Source organism: Erythranthe guttata, chromosome 12, assembly GCF_056151865.1.
Source record: "Erythranthe guttata isolate IM_541 chromosome 12, IM_541, whole genome shotgun sequence".
Classification (NCBI taxonomy): Eukaryota; Viridiplantae; Streptophyta; class Magnoliopsida; order Lamiales; family Phrymaceae; genus Erythranthe; species Erythranthe guttata.
The window spans coordinates 763,821-785,540 of NC_142544.1; the positions used below are offsets into that span (position 1 = coordinate 763,821).

The following is a 21,720-nucleotide window of genomic DNA, read 5'->3' on the forward strand; positions in this document are numbered from 1 at the left end:
AAAAACTAAATCAAACACTATTTAGAATATTTCACGCTTCACGTCGACTCCGCAACGCCTTTGGTAGACTACTCTGACCTCCCATATATTGGAAAATGATTATGCTTCCCGTATACTACTCTGACCTCCCATCTATCGTCCGACCGTAGCTTTCCGACAATTTGAAAACCACAGTTTCTTTTTTTGCTACCAGTCCTTCTCGGGCGCGCGTTTGGGTTAGTTGATGGACATTCTCGTTTCTCCCCGTATAGGTCACAAGTCAGAAAAATCCTTTTTTTAGAACAACTTTTTTTTAGCATTTTCACAAAAAGACCTCTTGCAACGAACCTCGCCCAAACCACTACATCATCCTTCGAGTCAAACAACTGAGTTGTTGTAAAATAATCGGTATGATCAACTTCAATTGTAGACGTATCGTCCTGAAAAAAACGTAAAAAAATTGATAAAAAAAAAAAAAAAAAAAAAAAAAAAAAAAAAAAAAAAAACGTTTCAAAGCCCAACTCGGGCGCCCGAAGGTGCAGTGCACGCCCATGTTGGGCGTGCAAGAGCCAACTGCACGCCCAACATGGGCGTGCACTGCACCTTCGGGCGCCCGAGTTGGGCTTTTAAACGTTTAGCCCATTTTTTTCGATCGAAAAGACGGAATTTTTACCTCGTTGTGTCCGCTATCCAGATCTTCATCCGATGAACTCATTTATGTTCGTATATCACACCAATAAGTATGATTTGTGATGAAATCGTCTTGAGAGCGAATTTTTTTAGAGAGAGAAAGAGAGAGAGACTTTGAACGGTAAATAGCACTTTTCAAACGGTAAAAAGCAAATCCCTAAATATAACTTTGCCTTCAAATTAGGCTGTATCTGGTATATTCAGTTCAAACTTCAAAAACCTGAGCTGCTAGAGAGAGAAAGAGAGAGAGAAGAATGGAGAGAGCAACACCTGTGCGGAAAACCCACACTTCGACCTCAGATCTGCTGACGTGGACCGAGGCTCCGCCGCCTGGCTCTTCCGCCTCCGCCAACGCCTCTCGCTCCGCCTCTCATCCCAACCAGGTAACAGCCACATTGCGTCATTTTCCGGCCATCCACCTCACACATTTACTGTACTTCCTGATTTTATAATTTCGAATTTTAATTTAATTTTCCGAGCAGCCAGCCGATGGAATTGGTAAGGTGCTTTTTGGAGGACAGATCACTGATGAGGAAGCTGAAAGCCTCAATAAAAGGTTTCGTTGTACCAATTTTCCAGATTTCCTCTTTAATTCTTCTTCTGTTCTTTCTGATTAGGTTTTAGATTTCATTTTCTATGTTAATTAAATCTGGAATTTTGTTGGTCTGTTGTTTTTATGTAATGCATCTTACTTTTGTGTGCAATTTTACAAGTGTGAAACTTTACTCTGTTTTTTTTACTTTATTGGATAGTGATAAATATTTTAATTAGGTTATAATGAATCCGTTGAGCTTGTTTCGATAGATCCATTCTACTGTGAATTGGAACCTTATGTCTTGATTCGAACTGGTTTTTTTTGAGTTATTATTGTGGTGGATTTGGGATCTACTCTATATGGAAATCCTCTCGTTGAATTCAAATCCTTTGATCCGTATGCGCTCTTATAGATTGTCTTCATTTCAATTGGTTTCCTTTTATTTGCAGTTTCGTATTTCACTCTTGATTGGTGATTTGTGGCGTCATAGTGTTAATTACAACAAGTAGCTTTCTTGTTTTTCCACAAAAAAAAAAAAAAAAAAAGAAAAACGAGTTTTTTTCTTGTGTGTATTAATGCCTTTCCATTTAAAGGATCTAAGGAAATGTTCCGTTTTTCGACTTTCAGAAAACCTTGTTCGGGCTATAAACTAAAGGAGATGAATGGCAGCAAAATATTTGCAGCCAATGGGGAAGATGACACGTCGGAATCTGGAATTGCTGATGGGAATTTCAATAACCGGACATCAGTTCGTATTGTGCAGGTATATTCATTCATTTGACCTAACAAAGGGATTGCAGTATATATTAGCATTCGTCGAAATATCACAACTCAATTATTATTTAATTTATTTATTTTTCTTATTTGCTACCAGCAAGCTGCAAATGGGATAAGTCAGATTTCGTTTAGTACCGACGAAAAAATTTCTCCAAAGAAACCAACCACAATCCCTGAAGTTGCGAAACAGCGTGAACTGAGTGGGACATTGGAAAGTGATTCGGAGAGCAAGATGAAGAAGCAACTTTCAGATGCTAAATCGAAGGAGCTAAGTGGAAATGACATCTTTGGCCCTCCAGCCGAAATTCCTCGTCGCTCATTGGCTGCTGCAAGAACTATGGAAACAAAAGAAAGCAAAGAAATGGAAGAACCTGCGTTTCGAACTATACGCACTTCCGTCAGAGTTTCTAATGTGAGTTATATAAACTTCCCCTTAATAGCCCAATTTTTTCCCCGTATTTTTCTCCTAAGTCAGATTATATTGGATGAAGTGCTTGAAGAGCATTTATTGATTAATCATTTTTCAATCTTTAAAAACAATTATTCACATGGAAAGGGCAATTTGGAGCATTTTCGTTAACAAGGAGGCTATTTATTAGGTTTTTTTTAATCTATGTGCAATTACGAAAAACGACACTTATTTTGAAACGGAGCGAGTAGTGTATCTGCCGTAAATCGAAATATTCCTCTAATTTCTTCATTTCAGTTTCACATAATTGATGAACAAAAAGTCATTATTTCTCTCATCTTTATCACCTTCTATAAATCAAAATTTATTTTCTCGAAATTTCAGCCAGCTGGAGGTCAAAGTAACATATCGTTCGGCGACGAACCAGAGGTAAAGACAGCAAAGAAAATCCACAACCAGAAATTTGCTGAGCTGACAGGCAACGGAATATTCAAAGGAGATGTGCCGCCAGGATCGGCTGAAAAGCCACTGAGTGTAGCCAAGTTGAGAGAAATGAGCGGCAATAATATATTTGCCGACGGTAAAGTCGAATCGAGAGACTACTTTGGTGGGGTCCGAAAACCACCTGGCGGTGAGAGTAGCATCTCCTTGGTTTAGCCTAATAAGACGAAAAATAGGTACGAGGATAATATGCTAATTTAATCTAGGAGTTGTTGAATTAGGATATTTATTATGGATTATGTTTTTCACTAATTTCATTTACTGTGTTTTGTATGGAGATATATACTGAAATCATCAGTTTCAACTTTCAACTATTTATTTTTCATCTGGCCCCATTATTCCTTGTTCTTGATTTTAATACTAATATATATATATATATATATATATATATATATATATATATATATATATATATATATATATATATATATATATATATGTGTGTGTGTGTGTGTGTGTGTGTGTGTGTGTGTGTGTGTGTGTGTGTTTCTAAAGGCAAAAGCTAGGATGGGATTTCCTAATTTTGCCATTTTTTATCCGAAATTTTTCGATTTTAATTTTTTCTTTCTGTTTCGATCTTTTTGGATAAAAATCCGAAATATATATGAAATTCATTTTTTACTTATAAAAATAAATTAAAAATACTATTTTGTTTTCCTTTCAAAAACTGCATTTATATATGAATATTGTATTATTATATATTTTATATAGGGATGAATTGTGAGGAAATTTTTTAATCCTATCGATTTCGATATGAAAATTTCTGATTTTGGAACATTTTTCTTATTTCAAAATTTGAATTCTCGACAAACTTTCGATTGTGATTGTTTCACAATGTTAATTTCGATCGGATCCGTCTCGTTTTACACTCTTCAACACTCAAATTTATGCCTTAAGATAGTCAATCTTTCTAATTTTTGGAATAGCTTTGTTCTTTCATAACCCAAATAAAAGTACATCAAGAAATAAATATAGAACAACAACATAAAACTCACCAAATTCAATAGACAATGTTCTTGTCATTATTTGAAACACACACTAAAACACACACAAACACACAGTCAAACACACAAACTCTTATCTCAGACAGTTGCACTTAATTTCACACGAAACAAACACGCCCCGACTCATTCATGGCCGATCAAAGCAAGCAGAAGCTTCTCGTAGTCTCCGGAAGTATCCCCAGCAATCGCATGGTCCAGAGTGACGCTGTTCCTTTTGTGATATTCCTCTTTTATCCTCTGCATGTTGACCTCAGCTTGAGTAACGACCACACGAGTGAGGGCGTTTTCGTCCGTTCCGAGCCTCTTGATAGCCAATCGAAGGGTTTTCTCGTAATACTTCTCCGGACAGGTCAAGCACTTTATCGTTGCTCTAAGGAAGTTGACGCACTCGTTGTCCGCTTCGCCTTTCAAATCCTGCGCACAAGTCATAAAACCTTTTTACATACAGAAATTTTCTCTAAATCGACAATTAATTCGAAACGAACAAAGTATATATATACCTTAAAGATAGCACTTCCAAAGTGATCGTTGTATTGGTTGAGCGTCGCATTGAGCTGCGCTTTGCTCCTCGTAGTTAAAATTCGAATAATCTCGTCATCAAAATAAGCCTTTTCGGATATCTTGTCATGTAGTATCTTAGCCTCCGCTTTTGCCAACATCATATTCACCTCGTCTCCTTCGTATCGAAAGGCACTCACAAGAGGAACCAACAACTATTTCGAATAAAAGAAAAAAAAAAGATCAATTTTGTCCGGGAAAAAAAAAAAAGTTAAAAAATATGTTACCTTCCGGAAGTCTCCGGTAGTGTGAAAAGCAACGTCTTCTTCGAGTGATTTCTTAAAACGAGCATGATAAGCTTCTCGGGCTTTAAACAGTTCATAAGATGATCTAGTGCAACCAATTTCCATTATTACCAAATTGTTCGCACTCAATATTTTTGTCGCCTCGTTAGCCAATTGCGCGTCTCTCTCCGCTGGATCAAGCGTCCACAGAGATACCGCTCGCTAAATAAAAATAGCACATTATATATACATATATATATATACAATGTACATACATTTTAGCAATATAAACAGAGTTTAAAAGAAGAACATAAGCAATAAACAATATTACAACATGTTCGTATAACTATATCGAAACAACAAGGATTCTAATTTTTTTTTTCTTTTGTTGAAATGTGGATTCTTTTTCGGCCCAATGTACAATAAAGATCGAAAGAGCAATCAAATATATTTGATTTTCACGAATCCATTATTAATTTATGATCTGAGAAGGTCGAAAGAACTCGGATTTGAATTCGTGAGGAAGATTTGACAAAATGAGATCATTTCGAATGAACTCCAAATGAAATAGATTCGAAATCCAAACGAATTTAGTAAATTTTGTTAATTATAGAATCGAACTTCCCACCGACAAATTCTTCAATCCAAACGAAGCCTTAAATTTAAAATCGATCGGAAACTAACCAGAAAATCACCGGAGAGTTCTTTCTCCAAGTCCTTGAGAAGATCTTCTCCATGAACTGCAGCATATGCTTCTCTAATCAACTTTCGTTGTGCCCCGTTTCTGTGGGCCAGGATCTCGATTATCGATGCCTCGTTCGTGCCGAATCCTGCAAAAATCAAATTGGTCACCAAATTAAATAATCATATATCATGCTCTTCATAGAATAAATTAAGCTTAGTTTAAAGAACAACATATTATAATTTTTTTTTTCTTTAACTAAAACAAAATTCAGAAATAAATAAACTGTGAATGTACAACGATGATCATTGATCATATATATTTATATATATACACGAAAGATTTTACTAACATTTTATGTTCGGAAATAAGTATATTAATTCCCACAAAAATGAATGATTTTCACAATATAGATCTAATTAATCAAGAAATAAATTTCAAATAAATAAATAATAAATAATTAAAAAAATAAATAAAAAAATACCCTGAAAAGCTTTTTTGAGGTGGTGAGAATCCTCTTCTGGGGAAGGAATACATTCTGGTACTTTGAGAGTTGCCATTGCTCTTCTACTTTCTCTCTCTAACAAAATACTGTAAATCAGGATTTTAATTATTTTGTTCTTCTTGTATTAATGAATATATATATATATATATATACGACGTGGGTGCCATAATATATGTAATGAGATATATATAATATATTTGACATGTTTTTGGCGTTACAAAAGGAAATAGAAACGCAGAAAAGTCATCAAAATCCTCGTTCGGTTATTGTGATTCACGACAATTGACAGATACAAAAACGTGGTTTTTCATTTTCTTTTTAGTGTCATGTTTGGCATGTGATAAGAAGCGTAAATCAGACGGATTTAATCGGAATTAGCAGTACTTTTCTACAAAAGGACGAATTAAATTGAGAATCGAAATTTCTTAATTTGGAATTAGAAAACTTTGATCTAAAGTTTGAATTTTTCGGATAGGAATCGACGAATTTTAAATTGAAAATTTCCGTTTCTTTAATTCAACTATTACATAGAATATGTAATTAGGTTGATACTATAAGAATAGTTTTCGAAAAGAAAAATGATTGGAATTGTTGGAAATTAAAATCGGATCAGAAATCGGAATCTCGTGTGTATGCCAATTTCGATTAAATTGTTTCCACCTAAACGTGTCCGACAATCATTTATTAGAGAAGAAGTTACAGGCTTATCCAAATTAAATAAATCAACACGTGTAGCATTAATTCCTCTTGATACTTCTCTTTTAATTTCATAATAACTATAAAAAATTAATAGCCAATTACTGTAAAAGCCGGTTTTTACTAGGTAAAAATAAGCAACGTAAAAAACCAAAATAAATAAACGACTAAAGAAATTTTATTAGGTAAAAATATGGGGTCATTTACATGAATGGTGTAGATGTCCAATTAATTTACAGGAATGGTGTGGTTTTTTACACCTTTACAAATATGGTGTAAATCGCATTTTACAGTGGCGATTTCTGACATTTTTTATGACATCTGACTTGGGTCAGCCGTCTTTGTGGGCTGATGCTGTAAAAATTGGACAAATTGTTACTTAAGGGTGCCACTTGGATAATCCAATTATGTATAATTCATTTTATTTCCCTTATTCATAATTAATTTTCCAATTTACAAATTAAAAATAGGGGCCTTAAGATATATGTCCCTAGTGAGAAAACTTATTAGAACTAAATGACAAGCTTAACAAAATCTTTGCTACACATCCTTTGTAAAATTCATTCCAAAAATGCCCTCCACTCACAAATTAAAAATATGTTTTAATTAAAATTCATATTGCACTTATCATCTTTTTAGTCTGGAATATTTTCATTTTTCTATCTTATATTTTTATTTTTATTTTTACAAAATACACGTTTTTCTTTTTTTCTTTTGTTTTTTTCTTTTCTCTTTCTTCATTTAAGCATTTTTAGCCAATATATTTTAGTTCATTAATTTTTTTAAATATATTTTCATTCATTATTACCCAATATATATTACTTTTTAAATTTTTTTTCAACAATTAATTTTAGCTACTTTTCAATTTTCTATGAACCGTTAATTATTAAATTGTTATGTTTATTATTTTAAATTTTAAAATATAAAATAATTGATGTTGAGGGGGGTAAGTGCTACAAATGATACTTTAAGGGGGTAAGTGTTACATGAGCTATACTTCAGGGGTGCAAAGTGTATTTAGCCCTAAATTTTAGTAATTAGTTGACTTGTAAATTGTAATCCATATGTAGGTGCTGTTGGGAAATTGAATGCATTTATTTTCATAAAAAACAATTATGTAAACTATACTATTGTATTTGAACTCAGTCGTGAACGAATTATATTACACTGTAAGGATCTAACATCAACAAGCGACTCTGTGGCCCAATGGATAAGGCGCTGGTCTACGAAACCAGAGATTCTGGGTTCGATCCCCAGCAGAGTCGTTTATTTTTTGTTTTCTACGTTGCATATTTTTAGGGTCATTTACATAAATGGTGTAGATGTCCAATTAATTTACAGGAATGGTGTGGTTTTTTACACCTTTACAAATATGGTGTAAATCGCATTTTACAGTGGCGATTTCTGACATTTTTTATGACATCTGACTTGGGTCAGCCGTCTTTGTGGGCTGATGCTGGAAAAATTGGACAAATTGTTGCATAAGGGTGCCACTTGGATAATCTAATTATGTATAATTTATTTTATTTCCCTTATTCATGATTAATTTTCCAATTTACAAATTAAAAATAATTTTGTAAACTATACTTTTTAGTAATTACATATTAAAAATAACTAAATAAATAATCAGATTATAAATATAATGTTTTAATTAAAAATAATAATTATTAAAAAATGTGGGTATAATATTTTTTTTTTCCGATTTGCAATCAGATGATTTATAATCTTTTTCGTATATATTTTTTTAATAATTTATTGGGCGAATGGCAAATAGGTTCATCACATGAGACTTAAATGCACATTGGTCCACAAAAAAAAAAACAGTCGTTCAAATAAATCCATCCCCATGTCTCTAGTCTAAAATACCATCCATAATATAATTGTTATCAATTCCATCCATTATGCTCTAACTTCCTTAATATTACACATTGACTCCGGATTTAAAGAAATATATCACATTAACCCCCAAAATAATAATTTTTTGAAAAAATATTTTTTTTTCTGAATTTTTTTTTTCTGGCCAGATTCCGGCGTTAGATTTTTTTATTTATTTATGAAAACTGTTTTTTTTTCTGAAATTTTTTTCCGGCCGGTCAACCACCGTTGACCGCCAGTCTCCGGCGTTGACTTTTTTTTTTTCTTTTTTCGAATTTTTTAATTGAAAAAAACTAAATATTAAAACAATATATTAATAATCTGATTTTTATTTGTTTACAAAATATATATTAACATAATATTGGGGTAATATGCTAGGAGCCCCTCAACACAAACTTAATTTGATGTAGATGACAACCTCAAATAAAATATCTTAACTAAATCCTTAGTTCAAAATAAAATTTGACCCACATCCTTTTATTTTTGTTTAACCCGAAAATACCCTTAATATAAATAATAAAAGATTAGGTTTATCTCTCATTCCTCTCATTCTCTCTTCTCACGGTCTTTTTTTTCCCACTCACCACACCTCAATCTTTTCTCTCTTCTTCTCAACCTCTTCTCAACCGTTCCACATCTCTCTCCTTCTCTCATATTTTTGTTCGTCAGCCCATTACGTTTTCTCTGTCTCTCTTGCAAATCAATGGGTGCAAACCGAGGATGCCACCGCCACTATGCCGAGATCTGAAGATTTTGAGGATCTATCCAGATCCGTCGCCGAGCAGTAAAGTGAAGGAGGCGATGCATAGATCTGAAGATCTCGAGGTCCTTGGAGACCTCGGCGACGGTGCGGTGGTGGTCGTGGTGATAGATCTGGTGATGGTTATGGTGGAGGTGGTCATTGGAGATGGTGGAGTAAGGTTAGATCGATGGTTGGAGGCGATTGCATCAACCTAGGGTTTTTTACGGTGCTAGGGTTTTGGTTGACGGCTAGGGTTGGTGGATAGTAGTTGGCGGCGGCTGTGGTTTGTTTGCTCTAGGGTTTGCAGACGGCTGATAATTTTTTTTGATGCTAGGGTTTCGAATACTATGTCATAGTAAACCATAGTATACCGTAGTAAACCATAGTACGCAACAGTAAACTATAGTACACCGTAAACTATAGTATAGTACACCAAGAGATAAAATTAAAACAAAATATAAAAACATACGTAACTTGGATTAAAAAAACATATTTTTCTTTTTGTAATTTTCTATATTATATAGGAAAAAAAAAGGATTTTTGATTTGTTTTATATTAGTGTAAAAAATGCTTAAATGAAGAAAGAGAAAAGAAAAAAACAAAAGAAAAAAAGAAAAACGTGTATTTTGTAAAAATAAAAATAAAAATATAAGATAGAAAAATGAAAATATTCCAGACTAAAAAGATGATAAGTGCAATATGAATTTTAATTAAAACATATTTTTAATTTGTGAGTGGAGGGCATTTTTGGAATGAATTTTACAAAGGATGTGTAGCAAAGATTTTGTTAAGCTTGTCATTTAGTTCTAATAAGTTTTCTCACTAGGGACATATATCTTAAGGCCCCTAAATTTAAATACTTAATAATTATATTAATTATGTATTGATTTCTTAAAGTTAATCGATAGTGTATTTTTGATTAGTTGGTCCAACAACAATTAAATGTTATTTATTGAATAAGTATCCAACGCAATATAATATTTTTTTAAATTTTTAAATATTGTATTTTTCAACAGATATTTTTAGTTGTATAATTTAATTATTCTTTTAGTTATTCCTTTCAATAAAATATTTTTTTAAGGTATTAACATTTAAAATACAAATTAAATTGTGTTTGAGGGGGGTAAGTGTTACAAATGATACTTTAAGGGGGTAAGTGTTACAGAGGGTATACTTTAGGGGTGCAAACTGTATTTAACCCTAAAATTTATGATGAATTATTGTTCTATTTATTGATATCGCCAGTATAGGGTTTATTAGGGAAAACCCCCTTGTTCATATTTTCTAATGAGGTAGATCCAATTTTTTTCCCCTTTTTGAGATACACCCAATTTTGCCAACTTGGCAAAATATATTATATAATTTCCCTTTAATACCCCTGTTTTATTATTAAACGGCATTTATTTCCTTTAATACGTGATTTGAGATTTGCTGATACGTTGCCTAAAATCACAGAATAAATTTACGTGATCATTGGCCGTTATATCAAATCGTGTATAATATTTTTTGAAGATTCTCTTCATCGTTCCAGCGGGTTTTATCGTCATTGAAGATTTCTGCACCGTCGTGGAAATATGATCGATTTTTGAGCGTTTGTTGTTGGACGTTGTTAAGCGGGTATGAATGCGTTATTCGTTTTTATTTTTTGCTCAATGTCCATGATTGTCTTGTACGGTGGTTAGAAATTTTTAAGAGTTGTGTTGATACTTGATTCTATTAAGTAGAACGTTTTTTAACAAAATTATTCCGTCATATATATATCGTTTTTTTTTTTTGCCGATGATGTTTGTTTGGAAGAGGATTGACAGAGTTAGAAGAGGATGGTTCACGCAGATCGGACCAGAGTTGTTTTATATGAGCTTCGTAGTTGGTTTATGCAATAATCGGAATAATTGTCCGCTTTGGTCGAGTTCATGTTTTTATCCCGGTCGATAGTTGGTTTATTTGTTTATAACAGCCGATTTAAGTGTGCTGGGTAGTACATTAAAATATAGTTCGTAGTCTTTTTTAATTTAGCGTATGAATTTTGCATTTTAAGTTTATTTTTGATGATATTAATGTATTATCATTCAAATGTATTTGCAGTCTATTTAATTATTTTTTAGTATTCTGCATTTTTAATTTTGTTTCATGATTTTAGGTTTTTTCGATGGCGAATTTCGTACGGTTTTTGTTGAGGTTTGGTGGGTTGGTTGCTATAAAGAGGTGCTTACGATGTAATGGCTCGGTAACTTCGGTTAAGTGTTAAACCGTTGTAATACAGTAGTATACTATTATGAATACCGTATGATACTACCATTATCATTTTATTATACTATTATGAGATTATTAATGTACTAGAGTTTCTTAACTCGACGTATTGGTTTGATTGTGTTATGATGTGTTTTATGTATTTTATCAAAACCCTAGATTGAAATTATGAGATTATTAATGTACTATTTTATTGGTTATGTGGAATACTTTACGTTGGTGTTGTTCTCAATGTTCTTGTCATTTCAGTGGTATATTGTTTGTAACACAATTTCATATCAATACTATAACCGTAATATACTATCACAGCAGATTAATGTACTATATTGAAATTATTAATATACTATGTGGTTGAATAATACGGGATCCATACTCTATTAACGAGATCCATAGTCGAATTAGATCAATAAGATAGTCTATTACATGATATAAGGAAAATTACCTTAATTGATTAGTATAACAAACATATTATTCAGTTTCCATATATATTATTATTTTTTCATATATATTATTATTTACCCTAATCGTTTTCATATAATAAGGAAAATTACCCTAATTGATTAGTATTTCAAACAAACATATTATTCAGTTTCCATATATATTATTATTTTTCCAATAGTCAATTAATTAAACCCATAGTCGAATTAGATACATGAGATAGTCTATTAAAAGATATGAGATAGTCTATTAATTTTAAAAAGGTAAAGTAACGGAATTTGTGGGATTTGATTGAGGGTAATTATGTAATTACGAAAAGCTTGGGCTTTTATCAAAATGGCAAATTTAAATTTGGGTCTACCCCTATTATTTGAATGTTTAAGGGGGTTATATCTAATAGACCCTATAAACCAGTATATTCCATCAGCTATAGCATCTAGGAGACTATAAAATATTTGAAATCTCAAGACTAATAGCATTGACTTAAGAGATTAAGATCTACCAACTGTCCAACTCCCTATTAAAATTAGTCCTTTTCCCCCCTTATTATAATCAGATGTCTAATATAATTATCATTTCAATTAATTTAAAAAGCATTAATTTATAACAAGAAAAAACTTCGATAAATAGTCGAACCCCTGTACTCTAAAAAAAAAAAAAAAAAGATGTCCATCGCTTGATAAATTGTGCTAACACGAGAAATAAATCCAGAATCCTCGATAATAATAATAAAACAATTGTTCAAACAACTTTTCTACTCCTTTGTGGGGGAGCCATTTATCGCAGTAGCTTCACTTGCCTCGTCATCGTATGCAGCCACGTGGACGCCTAGGGCAGCTCTTCCGGAAGGATCTAGATTCTTGGACCATGCTGCATCCCATTCCACAGCTTTTGCTGTACTGCATGCCACACTTGGGCCACCTGGCACAGTCGATCTTGCTGCATTCTGTTTTCGAAATAAAAGAGTAAATTTAAAATACGTCAAGTGAGTTCCAAATCGAATACTAAAGTCTTGTTTGGGAATTATAATTAGTCTTAACAACTAATACAATCAAGCTTCGTAGTTTATGTTCCTAAGTTCGTGTTAAGAATATATGAGGATACTTAGTCCAAAGTCAAACTCTCGTTACGTAATTTTATGCAATAACTTACCTTGGGAAAGAATCGCTCGAAGATAGACCGATAGTAGTACCCCTCTTTAGTTGTTGGAGTGTTCTCAGGGTAAACAAAACTTGCATTTGCTAACATTGCATCTGTAACCTGTTTTTGTAGAAACGAAAATATCGAAATAAATACATCATCGAAAAGGATATATCCGGAATTAATGAAAAGTTAATCGAATGATTCACAATTATATATATATACACACACACACACAGAGAGGGGGGGGGGGGGGGGGGGGGGGGGGGTCTACCTGTTGGTTAGCATGATCTTTCAAGCCATCGATCCAACTGTATCCAACTCCGTCACTGAACTGTTCTTTCTGTCTGTACAAAATGTGCTGCAAAAAACCCACAAAAAGAAATGGCTAAATAACTCGTATGAATTTATTATGCACCAAAATGTGCTTTTTCGTTTTTCTATTTCAGGGGGACAAATGGAGAGATAAAAAAAGCAAGAGTGAAAGCGTCCTATCAAGGCAAAGCTGCAAACCTTAGGCAAATATGGCTTCTCCTCGTCATCAAAGGCGTTTCGTAAAATCCACTTCTCGATTCTTTTAAGATCAGGCTTTATCTGCCATTATTATTAAAAGAAAAAGAAAAAAAAAAGAGAAACTTATTGGGATGAATGAACAAAAATGATTATTAACCAATGTATTAAGAACCCCTTCAAAATCCAGGCCACAGTTCATTTCGACTAATTTTTCCATTGGATCTTACCATTTTCCATTCTGGATCAATTCCCATTGCAACGTTGATAAATTCCTTGTCCAAGAAGGGAACACGAGCTTCAACACCCCAAGCGGAAGTTGATTTGTTAGCCCTCAAACAGTCATAAAGATGAAGAGCTTTGATCTAGATCCAAAAAATGAAGCAAGATACTCGTCAAGAAAACCCAATATTCGTTTGGTTATACATAAAAATGTAAACAATTAACCTGTTCGGTACCTTTCTACATGTTTCTTCGTGAAGCTCCTCCTTGTTAGGTGCCTTGTGAAAATACAAATAACCCCCGAAAATTTCATCAGATCCTTCACCAGAGATAACCATTTTAACTCCCAAAGATTTGATTTTTCGGGACATGAGAAACATTGGCGTACTGGCCCTGATAGTAGTCACATCGTACGTCTCAACGTGATAGATGACCTCTTCCAATGCATCGATTCCTTCCTGATTTAGTAATCCAAATAATGAAAAGAAAAATTAGTTCAATCTGATGCAAGGAGGTATAAAAGGAATTACTCCATACTTGAGGGGTATTTGGGGGAAAGAATACCTGCACTTCGAAATGGAACTCATGGTGACGAGTACCGAGGTAGTCTGCCACTTCTCTGGCAGCTTTCAGATCAGGAGAACCCTGGCATGATATAAAAGCTGAGTGAAAAGATAATTAAGACTGATAAAATTTGAGGAGCTATTAGCCGTATTAGCATGATTGGTTACTTGGCCAACATTTCATTGAATACGGAACTTGTTTAGCTATGCTAAAACTTATGCTTCCGATTCTGTAGTGTGTGTGTGTGTGTGTGTGTATACAATAGAAGTGACTGGGCCAATTTCGTATCAAAAGTAGCACGGGCAAAAACTGAGATAGGGTGACTGTTATAACCTTTAAGCCAACACAAAACGTATGCAATTGATTCCCCCACTGGGCGGCTGCAGAATCAGCCAAATAGCGGGAAGCCACCGAGGCAACAAGCGACGAGTCGAGTCCACCAGATAGAAGCACACCAAAGGGCACATCCGTCATAAGTCTCTTGACAACAGCCTACAACACAGCAAAAGCATAAGAAAAAAGTCCTGTTTGACATAATTAAGCTTCAATTCCATGCGATGGATTAAAAGAAAATATAATCTTTTATGCAAAAGGATTTCACGGGCTTCGTTACGAGAAGTAACCGCCATGAGAATAGGATGAGGCATCTTAAGATAACTAGTATGCTTCACTGAAAAATGTATCAAAGGGGTGGAAGATGAGCAGCAAAGTAGTAGGAAACGAAAAGATGAAGAGATGGGGTCAGATAATAGCTGAAAGTGGAAGAAAGATGAAGATCAATTTGACAAAATCACTAATTTGGGAAAATGAGAAATCATTACTACGTTATAATAAAAAGAGAAGTGAAGAATAGACAGTAAAGAACATTAGATCAATTCTCTGAAAAGTATTATAATGTGCAAAAACGAGCAATTCAGCAGTCTAATGGCGAGAAATTATTGATCAATCTAACCTTCTCAAAGGCCCTTCGCAGTACAAGGGGCTCGTAAGGAGCTGAAGGTATTTGTTCTGTGTACCATGGTGGGTTGTACCATCTTCTAAGCCCTCCTGTAACAATGAAGTAATTAGTCTTAACTCTAAAATTGACAGTGAATCTGTTTTGAAGTAGACTTTCCAGAAACAGAGACGAATGGTAGCACGTTGAAACATATTTGATTCACTTCTTTACACCCAGGTAATGAAGATGGTGCTCAAATTTGAAGAGTATTCACAATTTACAGTTTGACAAGTACAAGCTCCAAGTTCATACCATTTTTGCTTGAATATATGTGGCCGGGGAGAAAAGTGGTGAACTGCTCACAATCATCACTTAGAGCTTTCATTTCTGAAGCAAACCAAGTCGATCCTGCAGAAAGAACAGTATTTAGTTTAACAGAACCACAAAGTGACAGACCAAAATAATTTTTACATGCAAAAGTTACGGCGTCAAGTTTGTGGATGCAATCCATTTCTATGGGAAAAGGGAAAAGTGCTGAAAAGCAGCCCCTTCCAATGAAGCAGTTAATAAAAATCAATCTAAAATGGAGTCCAGAACCTCTAAACTTATTGGGCGAAAACCTCTTACGGGTATTTACATGCCATCAAGAATCAGAAGAGCGAAAAAATGTCACATACCATCAAGACCCCAGCCCATGTAAAGAGGGGTAATACCGATGGCATCCCGAGCAGCAATGAAACTATTATCACGGGTGTCAAGAAGCACAAAAGAAAACATTCCATCTAACATATTCACGAACTCTTCTCCATATTCTTCATACTGAAAGAACAATTAGTTGAGTCAGAAAAGTATAGAGTAAGAACAGCTATTATGAGAGAATATTTTTTTCCCCATATCTAATGCTAAGATTTCTTAATTGAACAATACAAGAAACACGTGATACTTCAGTACATTGTTAAAGCGCTTACCAGATGAGCGATAACTTCACAATCACTTCCTGTTCTGAATACATGAGACTTCAGCTTTTCCCTTAGTTCTTTATGGTTATATATTTCGCCATTAACCTAAAGCACAAAGAAAAAACGGCAGAACATCGTTAAAAGCAATAATAGAACAAAAGACTGCCGAATTCAATAAGTACTCATAAATATTTCTAAAAAATATTTCACCTACCGTGACAACAACAGTTTTGTCTTCGTTGTATAGTGGTTGATCTCCTGATGCAGGATCTACGATAGCCAAGCGTTGATGAGCAAGATAATTATCCTGATGATAGTACAGCCCACTCCAATCAGGTCCTCTGTGACGCAACCTACATTTTCCAAATACCAAATAACATATAATTAGAATTAATAGATCGAGGCATGAGTTTAGACTATAATACTGCTCTTTCAAAAAGTAGTTACGATAATAGTCAACTCTAACAAGTAAAATTACCCGACAGACAAAAAGCTTAACTTCTCAACTCACATCACTTGTCTACCCAAAAAAAAAATCACTTTTTCTATCTTCGTTGATGAGTCAATATAGACTGGCTAAAACATTGTAATTGGTTAACTAATGCAACTTCTTTTTTACAAAACACTTGTGAACTCCAACAGCTTAAGTTGCGCCAAGTGTTCGTCGAGAAAAGTTACTGATATTCCATGTTAAATTCACAAATTACACATGTATTACGACACTGTAGTTCAATTAAAAGCAAATAATTTAATCAACATTCAGCAGATAACCGGAGTTACCAATGCCGTTGGTAGATTTCGCAGTGGAAATGACAGCAACCATGAAAATAGCACACCATAAAGATATTGTAGACTGCCCATAACTTGTAAAATCGTAACGACAATAGAACAGCAAAATTCAGCATAAGATTAATAATCTCCAGAAAAATTACATTTCCCATTTACTAAAAAGTAAATATTCTCAAATCAAAACAAAATCATTTGTTTGACATCGAATTCACTATCTCTATCAAACTATCACTCTGCAATAAATTTAACTACCCACATTTCGCACCAGAACTAAATTTCAACGAGATGAAGATAAAACAGTCAACCATTAGAACACACACACACACACACCTTCCATAATCGACATAGAGAAAAACGAAATTCCCCAAACAAAATAAAAAAAATGCAAAAGAATCTGAGCCACGCGAGAGAAACAATCAGGAAAAAAAAAAAACACCTTCTCGAAAGTTCAATAATCCTGGATCGTTTCGCCTGAGAGTGGTCGGCGATGCCAAGCACGGCTAGAATCCCACACATAGTTGTGCGCGTGTGTTGCAGTCTCCTTCTCCTCTTTCTCTCTCTATGTATATATACACACGACTGTGTATATACTACATATGCTATTTATTCAGTGTTTTTTGTGCTTTCTGAAAAAGAGGCGCAAAGATAGAGATATGGAGAGACAAAATGGCTGCTGAAAAGCAAGTGAGGTAATTATGGACAATGATTTCGAGAGAATCACGACCGTTGATTTGTGAAAGATTCTGCTTTGATTTAATTAGGGTTTAAGTAGAGTAGTAATTATAGTTAAAAGATTCATGGTTTGTGGGACACAAAGTTTGGGTTCTTTTTTCTTTATCACTAGTAATACACCCGTGCGATGCACGGGGTATTCATCGTAAAATTTATAACGAATAATAAAAATGGTTCTCAAAATAGTGATATTAATTGTTAAAAAGTAAAAGAAAGAAGTAGAACATATTCAAAAATAAAAATAATTTGTATGGTGTAAGTTCAAAATAAGTTGATATGAGTAAAAAAAACTAAACATCGAAGGTTTTAATTTCCATATACAAAAGAGCGAATATATAGTTGGTCCCAAACTTGTACAACCATAATGACATGAACGTTGAAAACTTGAATTGTTTGATGCCAACCGCCCTAAACCCATGCAACAAATCCGATACAATGCAACCGACCTGCATATGTTGTAAAATGGTTACACGAAATATGTAAATTGTTACCAAAACAATACAAATATAACTGTTTAATTGCATAAAATCATTTTAAAAAGATTACCTTCATGAAATATAGCGAGCGGAGTCCATAGCAAGTTCCTAGTACAATTAAAATAAACCTACGAATGAGGAATAACAAAACATAAAAATAATAGATAATAAAGGTCGTCAATAAATATTGTAATTTTTTAATACTTACCTTCATATACGCTGAAAAACTTCCTTGTATACTACATTATTTGTAACGTTGGTCGTATCACCAGATTCCGAGTTAATCAAAATCTTTATGCCACTTCGACTCTTAACCCTCGAGAGTGCGACATAGAGTTGTCCGTGACTGAAAACTGGTATCGGCAAGTAAAGGCCCACATGAGAAAGAGTTTGTCCTTGACTTTTATTTATTGCCATTGCGAATGATACCATCAGCGGAAACTGACGTCGCTGGAATTTAATAGGCAATGCAGAGTTGGACGGTACCAAAGTCATTCTAGGAATGAACACCATATCACCAACATGTTTACCGGACATGATCCTGCAGTTGAGAACGTGTTTTCCCATATTAATAATTTGAAGCCTTGTTCCATTGCACAATCATCTGGCCTGATCGATATTTCTGATGAGCATAACGGGAACACCTCTTTTCAATGTCAACTTATGCGGTGGAATTCCGGAACATGATATGGTGTTGAGAAACTCCTGTGAGTATATTTCTGCGTTGACATCCGACAACAACTCCTCCTTGTACATACTATCTGAGCTGAAATAGACCTTCTCCTCTCTAGTTATGATCGACAAAAAATGATCGTTCACAAAACCGACACTTTCGTTAGTGGGTGCAAGGATTGCTCTGCCTTCGAAATACTCGGGAGTGAAAAGGTTGGTCACCAGATCGGGATAGACAAACTCTATAAGATCCAAAAAGGGATCTGCAGAATTCCGAATCAGCATGTCATCGGGAATTTCAATTGTGGCATCACCGTCATTTATCTCGCCAGCATCGCCATTGCCGATTCTCAATATCCAGTCCGCAAATTCTCTTATTTCATCTGCATTGACGGAAGAGGAGGACGACTCAAGTCTCATGTTCTTGTTTAACTTCATAACCTTGCATTGTCTCCACAACGGTGATGAATTGATTGTCGCATGAACAATGTCTTGTCTCGACGCTTTCAACACAACTGGCAGAATTTGCCGAAAGTCCCCTCCAAGCACTACAACCTTGCCTCCGAATGGCATATCTGAATCAAGTATAGATTTCATTGTTTTGTCGAGTGCTTCAAAACAGTACATGTGCATCATCGGTGCCTCGTCCCATATGATTAGCTTTGCTCTAGACAACAATTCTGCTTGTGGGCTCTGTTGTTTGATGCTGCATGTGGAGCTCTCGTGTACAATTATCGGCCGTCCAAATCTGGAATGAGTAGTTCTGCCACCTGGAAGTAGAAGCGAAACAATACCACTGGAATCAACATTTATAACTATTTCTCCTTTTGAACGGATCGCAGCCGATAGAGTTTTCCATATGAAAGTCTTTCCCGTTCCTCCATGCCCATAAAGAAAGAACAGTCCACCTCTGTCATTTGCAACAGCATCCATGATATCATCGAACACTTTTTTCTGCTCATCAGTAATGGATGAAAGGTACTTCTTAAGTTCTTCACGCATAGCATCAACGTCATAGTCCAACTCGTCGAGAACTAATCTATTTACCATGTCGTTCGTCATTGACCGAATTGGAATCGGCATTGGGGGAAAGTTACTTAGGCTTTTGCTGTTGCTTTGCAATATATTTTCTATTTCGATTAAAGCGTAGTTTCTCTGAGTATCATCTGACACATGTGGACCTTCAATATAATATTATATGAAAAATTAACATAATGTGACGATTATAAAAATATATAGTTTTAATTCAAACATGTGTAGTAAACGGTGTAAAAACGTAAGATGTATTCTCATACCTGAATTGGTGCGATGTTGTTGCAGTCTGTACGCAATATTCTCGGCGAATTCTTTCCAGCAACACTCCCACACATGTTCCGGTCTGCTCATATTATTTGCAACCAAAAGTACGACGAATAATCGTCTCACATAGTCACCACTGGCCCGCTCGTTTGCCTCCTTTATGCCAGCTATGTACTCCTTGTCGTCATCTAGTAGTCCAAGCGCAAAACACGCATCTTTGAAAGTTGTGTAGACGTGATCCTCGTCTTTTCTAAGATCATCGTAACACGTGCAACCTCTTTGAAAGTTCAACAACAGTCTCAAGTAATAGTCTTCACCCCTGCCCGGCGGTACATTGGTAACCCTTCTGATCGAGAATCCTATCTTTCTCGGCATCCAACAGCGAGCTTTTACCTTATAGACAAATTTATGTGGAAACTCTACATACCTCAAATTTCTAGCTTCAAGGTACAACTTATTCGCTTGGAACCAAGCAATGAACATCGTTTGCTTCGCAGTCGGTTTGTTCAGCACATCAACTAATGAGTCATTATCTGTAAACACAACTGACTGACTGTCCGGAAGATGAAAGCTTAACCTAATCACTGGTGGTTCTCTAAAGTGAATGTCAAAGCTAAATAACCTCCAAGCAGCCTCGCATGCCGAAAGATATCTGCAGTCGTAGTACATATTTGATCGCGAATTTCAGGAGTTGCACCTGGATTATTTTATTGATAAAATGCCGCCGTGACCCGATCGTGTCCTTTGTTGACGTACTTGAATAAATACTTTATCGACTTATTCTGGTTGCACAACTCGATATTAATGTGTGCTCTGTACTTTTTCAGTAGAGCACGGTTATAAGGCACGACGAAACCATTGTCGAGATATGTTTTCTTCTTAACCACGGTCCTCCCATTTTCTCTTCTTCTGTACACCGGATAACCATCTGCATCGGCCTCAGTACGGTTGACAAAACTCTTTGGAAATCGCTTCGTGCAAATCCCGTCCTTCATGCATGGAGAGTTTTGATTGGCCAGACCGCACGGACCGTGAATCATATACTTCTCAACCAAATCGTACATCTTTCGGTCTGTTACCTTATCTGGGATTTCGGCACATATGATTTTATCTATGTCTTTTGATGTCTTCGGTTTGTCTTCATTGTGAAGCCAAATTAATATGTGCGCATGCGGGAGACCGCGCTTCTGAAACTCAATTGTGCAGACATCTGAACATTTTACAATTTAAACGTATTTGGTTAGAATTAATGTACAGAAATTTTCAATGTTTGACGTAATAAAATATTTATAATATTATAAGAGTAGACAATGTATAAAATATATATTATGTTATACTTTTATCTTATAAATTGATACTTACATGCTCTAATGCGACCAAATATTTTGCCCTTTTTCAAATCTGACATCAGACTGTCGAGCTTCATCTTAAAAACTCGAGCAAGAATATCGGGATGGTCTTCAGGTCTCAAATTAGTACCGCTCAACGCCCTTTGAATTTCCGGCCACTGTGGATTGCAGGTAATAGTGATGAACAACGATGGAAATCCAATCCA

The 21,720-nt window shown here is 34.8% G+C and overlaps 4 protein-coding genes, 1 non-coding gene and 1 pseudogene across 5 annotated transcripts; 2 read left to right on the plus strand and 4 right to left on the minus strand.

Moving 5' to 3' along the window:
* Positions 1–765: 765 nt before the first annotated feature.
* LOC105972941 (hematological/neurological-like protein) lies at positions 766–3,229 on the plus strand. The gene is made up of 6 exons (XM_088826476.1): positions 766–780; positions 913–1,052; positions 1,152–1,225; positions 1,832–1,967; positions 2,079–2,393; positions 2,775–3,229. The coding sequence occupies exons 2-6, from the start codon at positions 924–926 to the stop codon at positions 3,045–3,047; spliced, it is 927 nt and encodes a 308-aa protein (XP_088682602.1). The 5' UTR covers positions 766–780; positions 913–923; the 3' UTR covers positions 3,048–3,229.
* Positions 3,230–3,798: 569 nt separating this feature from the next.
* On the minus strand, positions 3,799–6,125 carry LOC105972872 (annexin D7). The gene is made up of 5 exons (XM_088826513.1): positions 5,844–6,125; positions 5,362–5,507; positions 4,681–4,899; positions 4,396–4,608; positions 3,799–4,309 (listed from the first exon to the last, which is right to left on the minus strand). Exons 1-5 carry the CDS (start codon positions 5,917–5,919, stop codon positions 4,019–4,021), a joined length of 945 nt encoding a protein of 314 aa, XP_088682639.1. The 5' UTR covers positions 5,920–6,125; the 3' UTR covers positions 3,799–4,018.
* A 1,627-nt stretch (positions 6,126–7,752) lies between these two features.
* Positions 7,753–7,825, plus strand: TRNAR-ACG (transfer RNA arginine (anticodon ACG)). Its single transcript has one exon. It is a non-coding gene; the product is annotated as a tRNA-Arg (tRNA).
* Positions 7,826–12,465: 4,640 nt separating this feature from the next.
* Positions 12,466–17,826, minus strand: ASN2 (asparagine synthetase 2). Its single transcript, XM_088827426.1, has 14 exons — positions 17,423–17,826; positions 16,412–16,550; positions 16,207–16,302; positions 15,916–16,057; positions 15,551–15,646; positions 15,254–15,348; positions 14,635–14,793; positions 14,302–14,382; positions 13,974–14,195; positions 13,746–13,880; positions 13,519–13,599; positions 13,280–13,366; positions 13,018–13,125; positions 12,466–12,811 (listed from the first exon to the last, which is right to left on the minus strand). Exons 1-14 carry the CDS (start codon positions 17,500–17,502, stop codon positions 12,620–12,622), a joined length of 1,713 nt encoding a protein of 570 aa, XP_088683552.1. The 5' UTR covers positions 17,503–17,826; the 3' UTR covers positions 12,466–12,619.
* Positions 17,827–17,979: 153 nt separating this feature from the next.
* LOC148766159 (uncharacterized) lies at positions 17,980–19,446 on the minus strand (annotated as a pseudogene).
* An 87-nt stretch (positions 19,447–19,533) lies between these two features.
* LOC105972869 (uncharacterized) lies at positions 19,534–21,591 on the minus strand. Its single transcript, XM_088826733.1, has 5 exons — positions 21,528–21,591; positions 20,922–21,375; positions 20,162–20,817; positions 19,768–20,047; positions 19,534–19,636 (listed from the first exon to the last, which is right to left on the minus strand). The coding sequence occupies exons 1-5, from the start codon at positions 21,589–21,591 to the stop codon at positions 19,534–19,536; spliced, it is 1,557 nt and encodes a 518-aa protein (XP_088682859.1).
* Between the last annotated feature and the right edge of the window lie 129 nt (positions 21,592–21,720).

Coding starts and splice junctions, on each gene's coding strand:
- LOC105972941 (XM_088826476.1), top strand. CDS start 924: ATGGAGAGAGCAACACCTGTGCGGAAAACCCACACTTCGACCTCAGAT. Junction 1,053..1,151: donor CCGCCTCTCATCCCAACCAG/GTAACAGCCACA, acceptor TTTTCCGAGCAG/CCAGCCGATGGAATTGGTAA. Junction 1,226..1,831: donor GCTGAAAGCCTCAATAAAAG/GTTTCGTTGTAC, acceptor TTCGACTTTCAG/AAAACCTTGTTCGGGCTATA.
- LOC105972872 (XM_088826513.1), bottom strand. CDS start 5,919: ATGGCAACTCTCAAAGTACCAGAATGTATTCCTTCCCCAGAAGAGGAT. Junction 4,900..5,361: donor AACTCTCCGGTGATTTTCTG/GTTAGTTTCCGA, acceptor ATTTTTATTTAG/CGAGCGGTATCTCTGTGGAC. Junction 4,609..4,680: donor CTACCGGAGACTTCCGGAAG/GTAACATATTTT, acceptor TATTCGAAATAG/TTGTTGGTTCCTCTTGTGAG.
- ASN2 (XM_088827426.1), bottom strand. CDS start 17,502: ATGTGTGGGATTCTAGCCGTGCTTGGCATCGCCGACCACTCTCAGGCG. Junction 14,196..14,301: donor AGTTCCATTTCGAAGTGCAG/GTATTCTTTCCC, acceptor TTACTAAATCAG/GAAGGAATCGATGCATTGGA. Junction 13,126..13,279: donor AAGATCATGCTAACCAACAG/GTAGACCCCCCC, acceptor CTACAAAAACAG/GTTACAGATGCAATGTTAGC.
- LOC105972869 (XM_088826733.1), bottom strand. CDS start 21,591: ATGAAGCTCGACAGTCTGATGTCAGATTTGAAAAAGGGCAAAATATTT. Junction 21,376..21,527: donor ATTTGGTCGCATTAGAGCAT/GTAAGTATCAAT, acceptor TAAAATGTTCAG/ATGTCTGCACAATTGAGTTT. Junction 20,048..20,161: donor ACAACATCGCACCAATTCAG/GTATGAGAATAC, acceptor ATTATATTGAAG/GTCCACATGTGTCAGATGAT.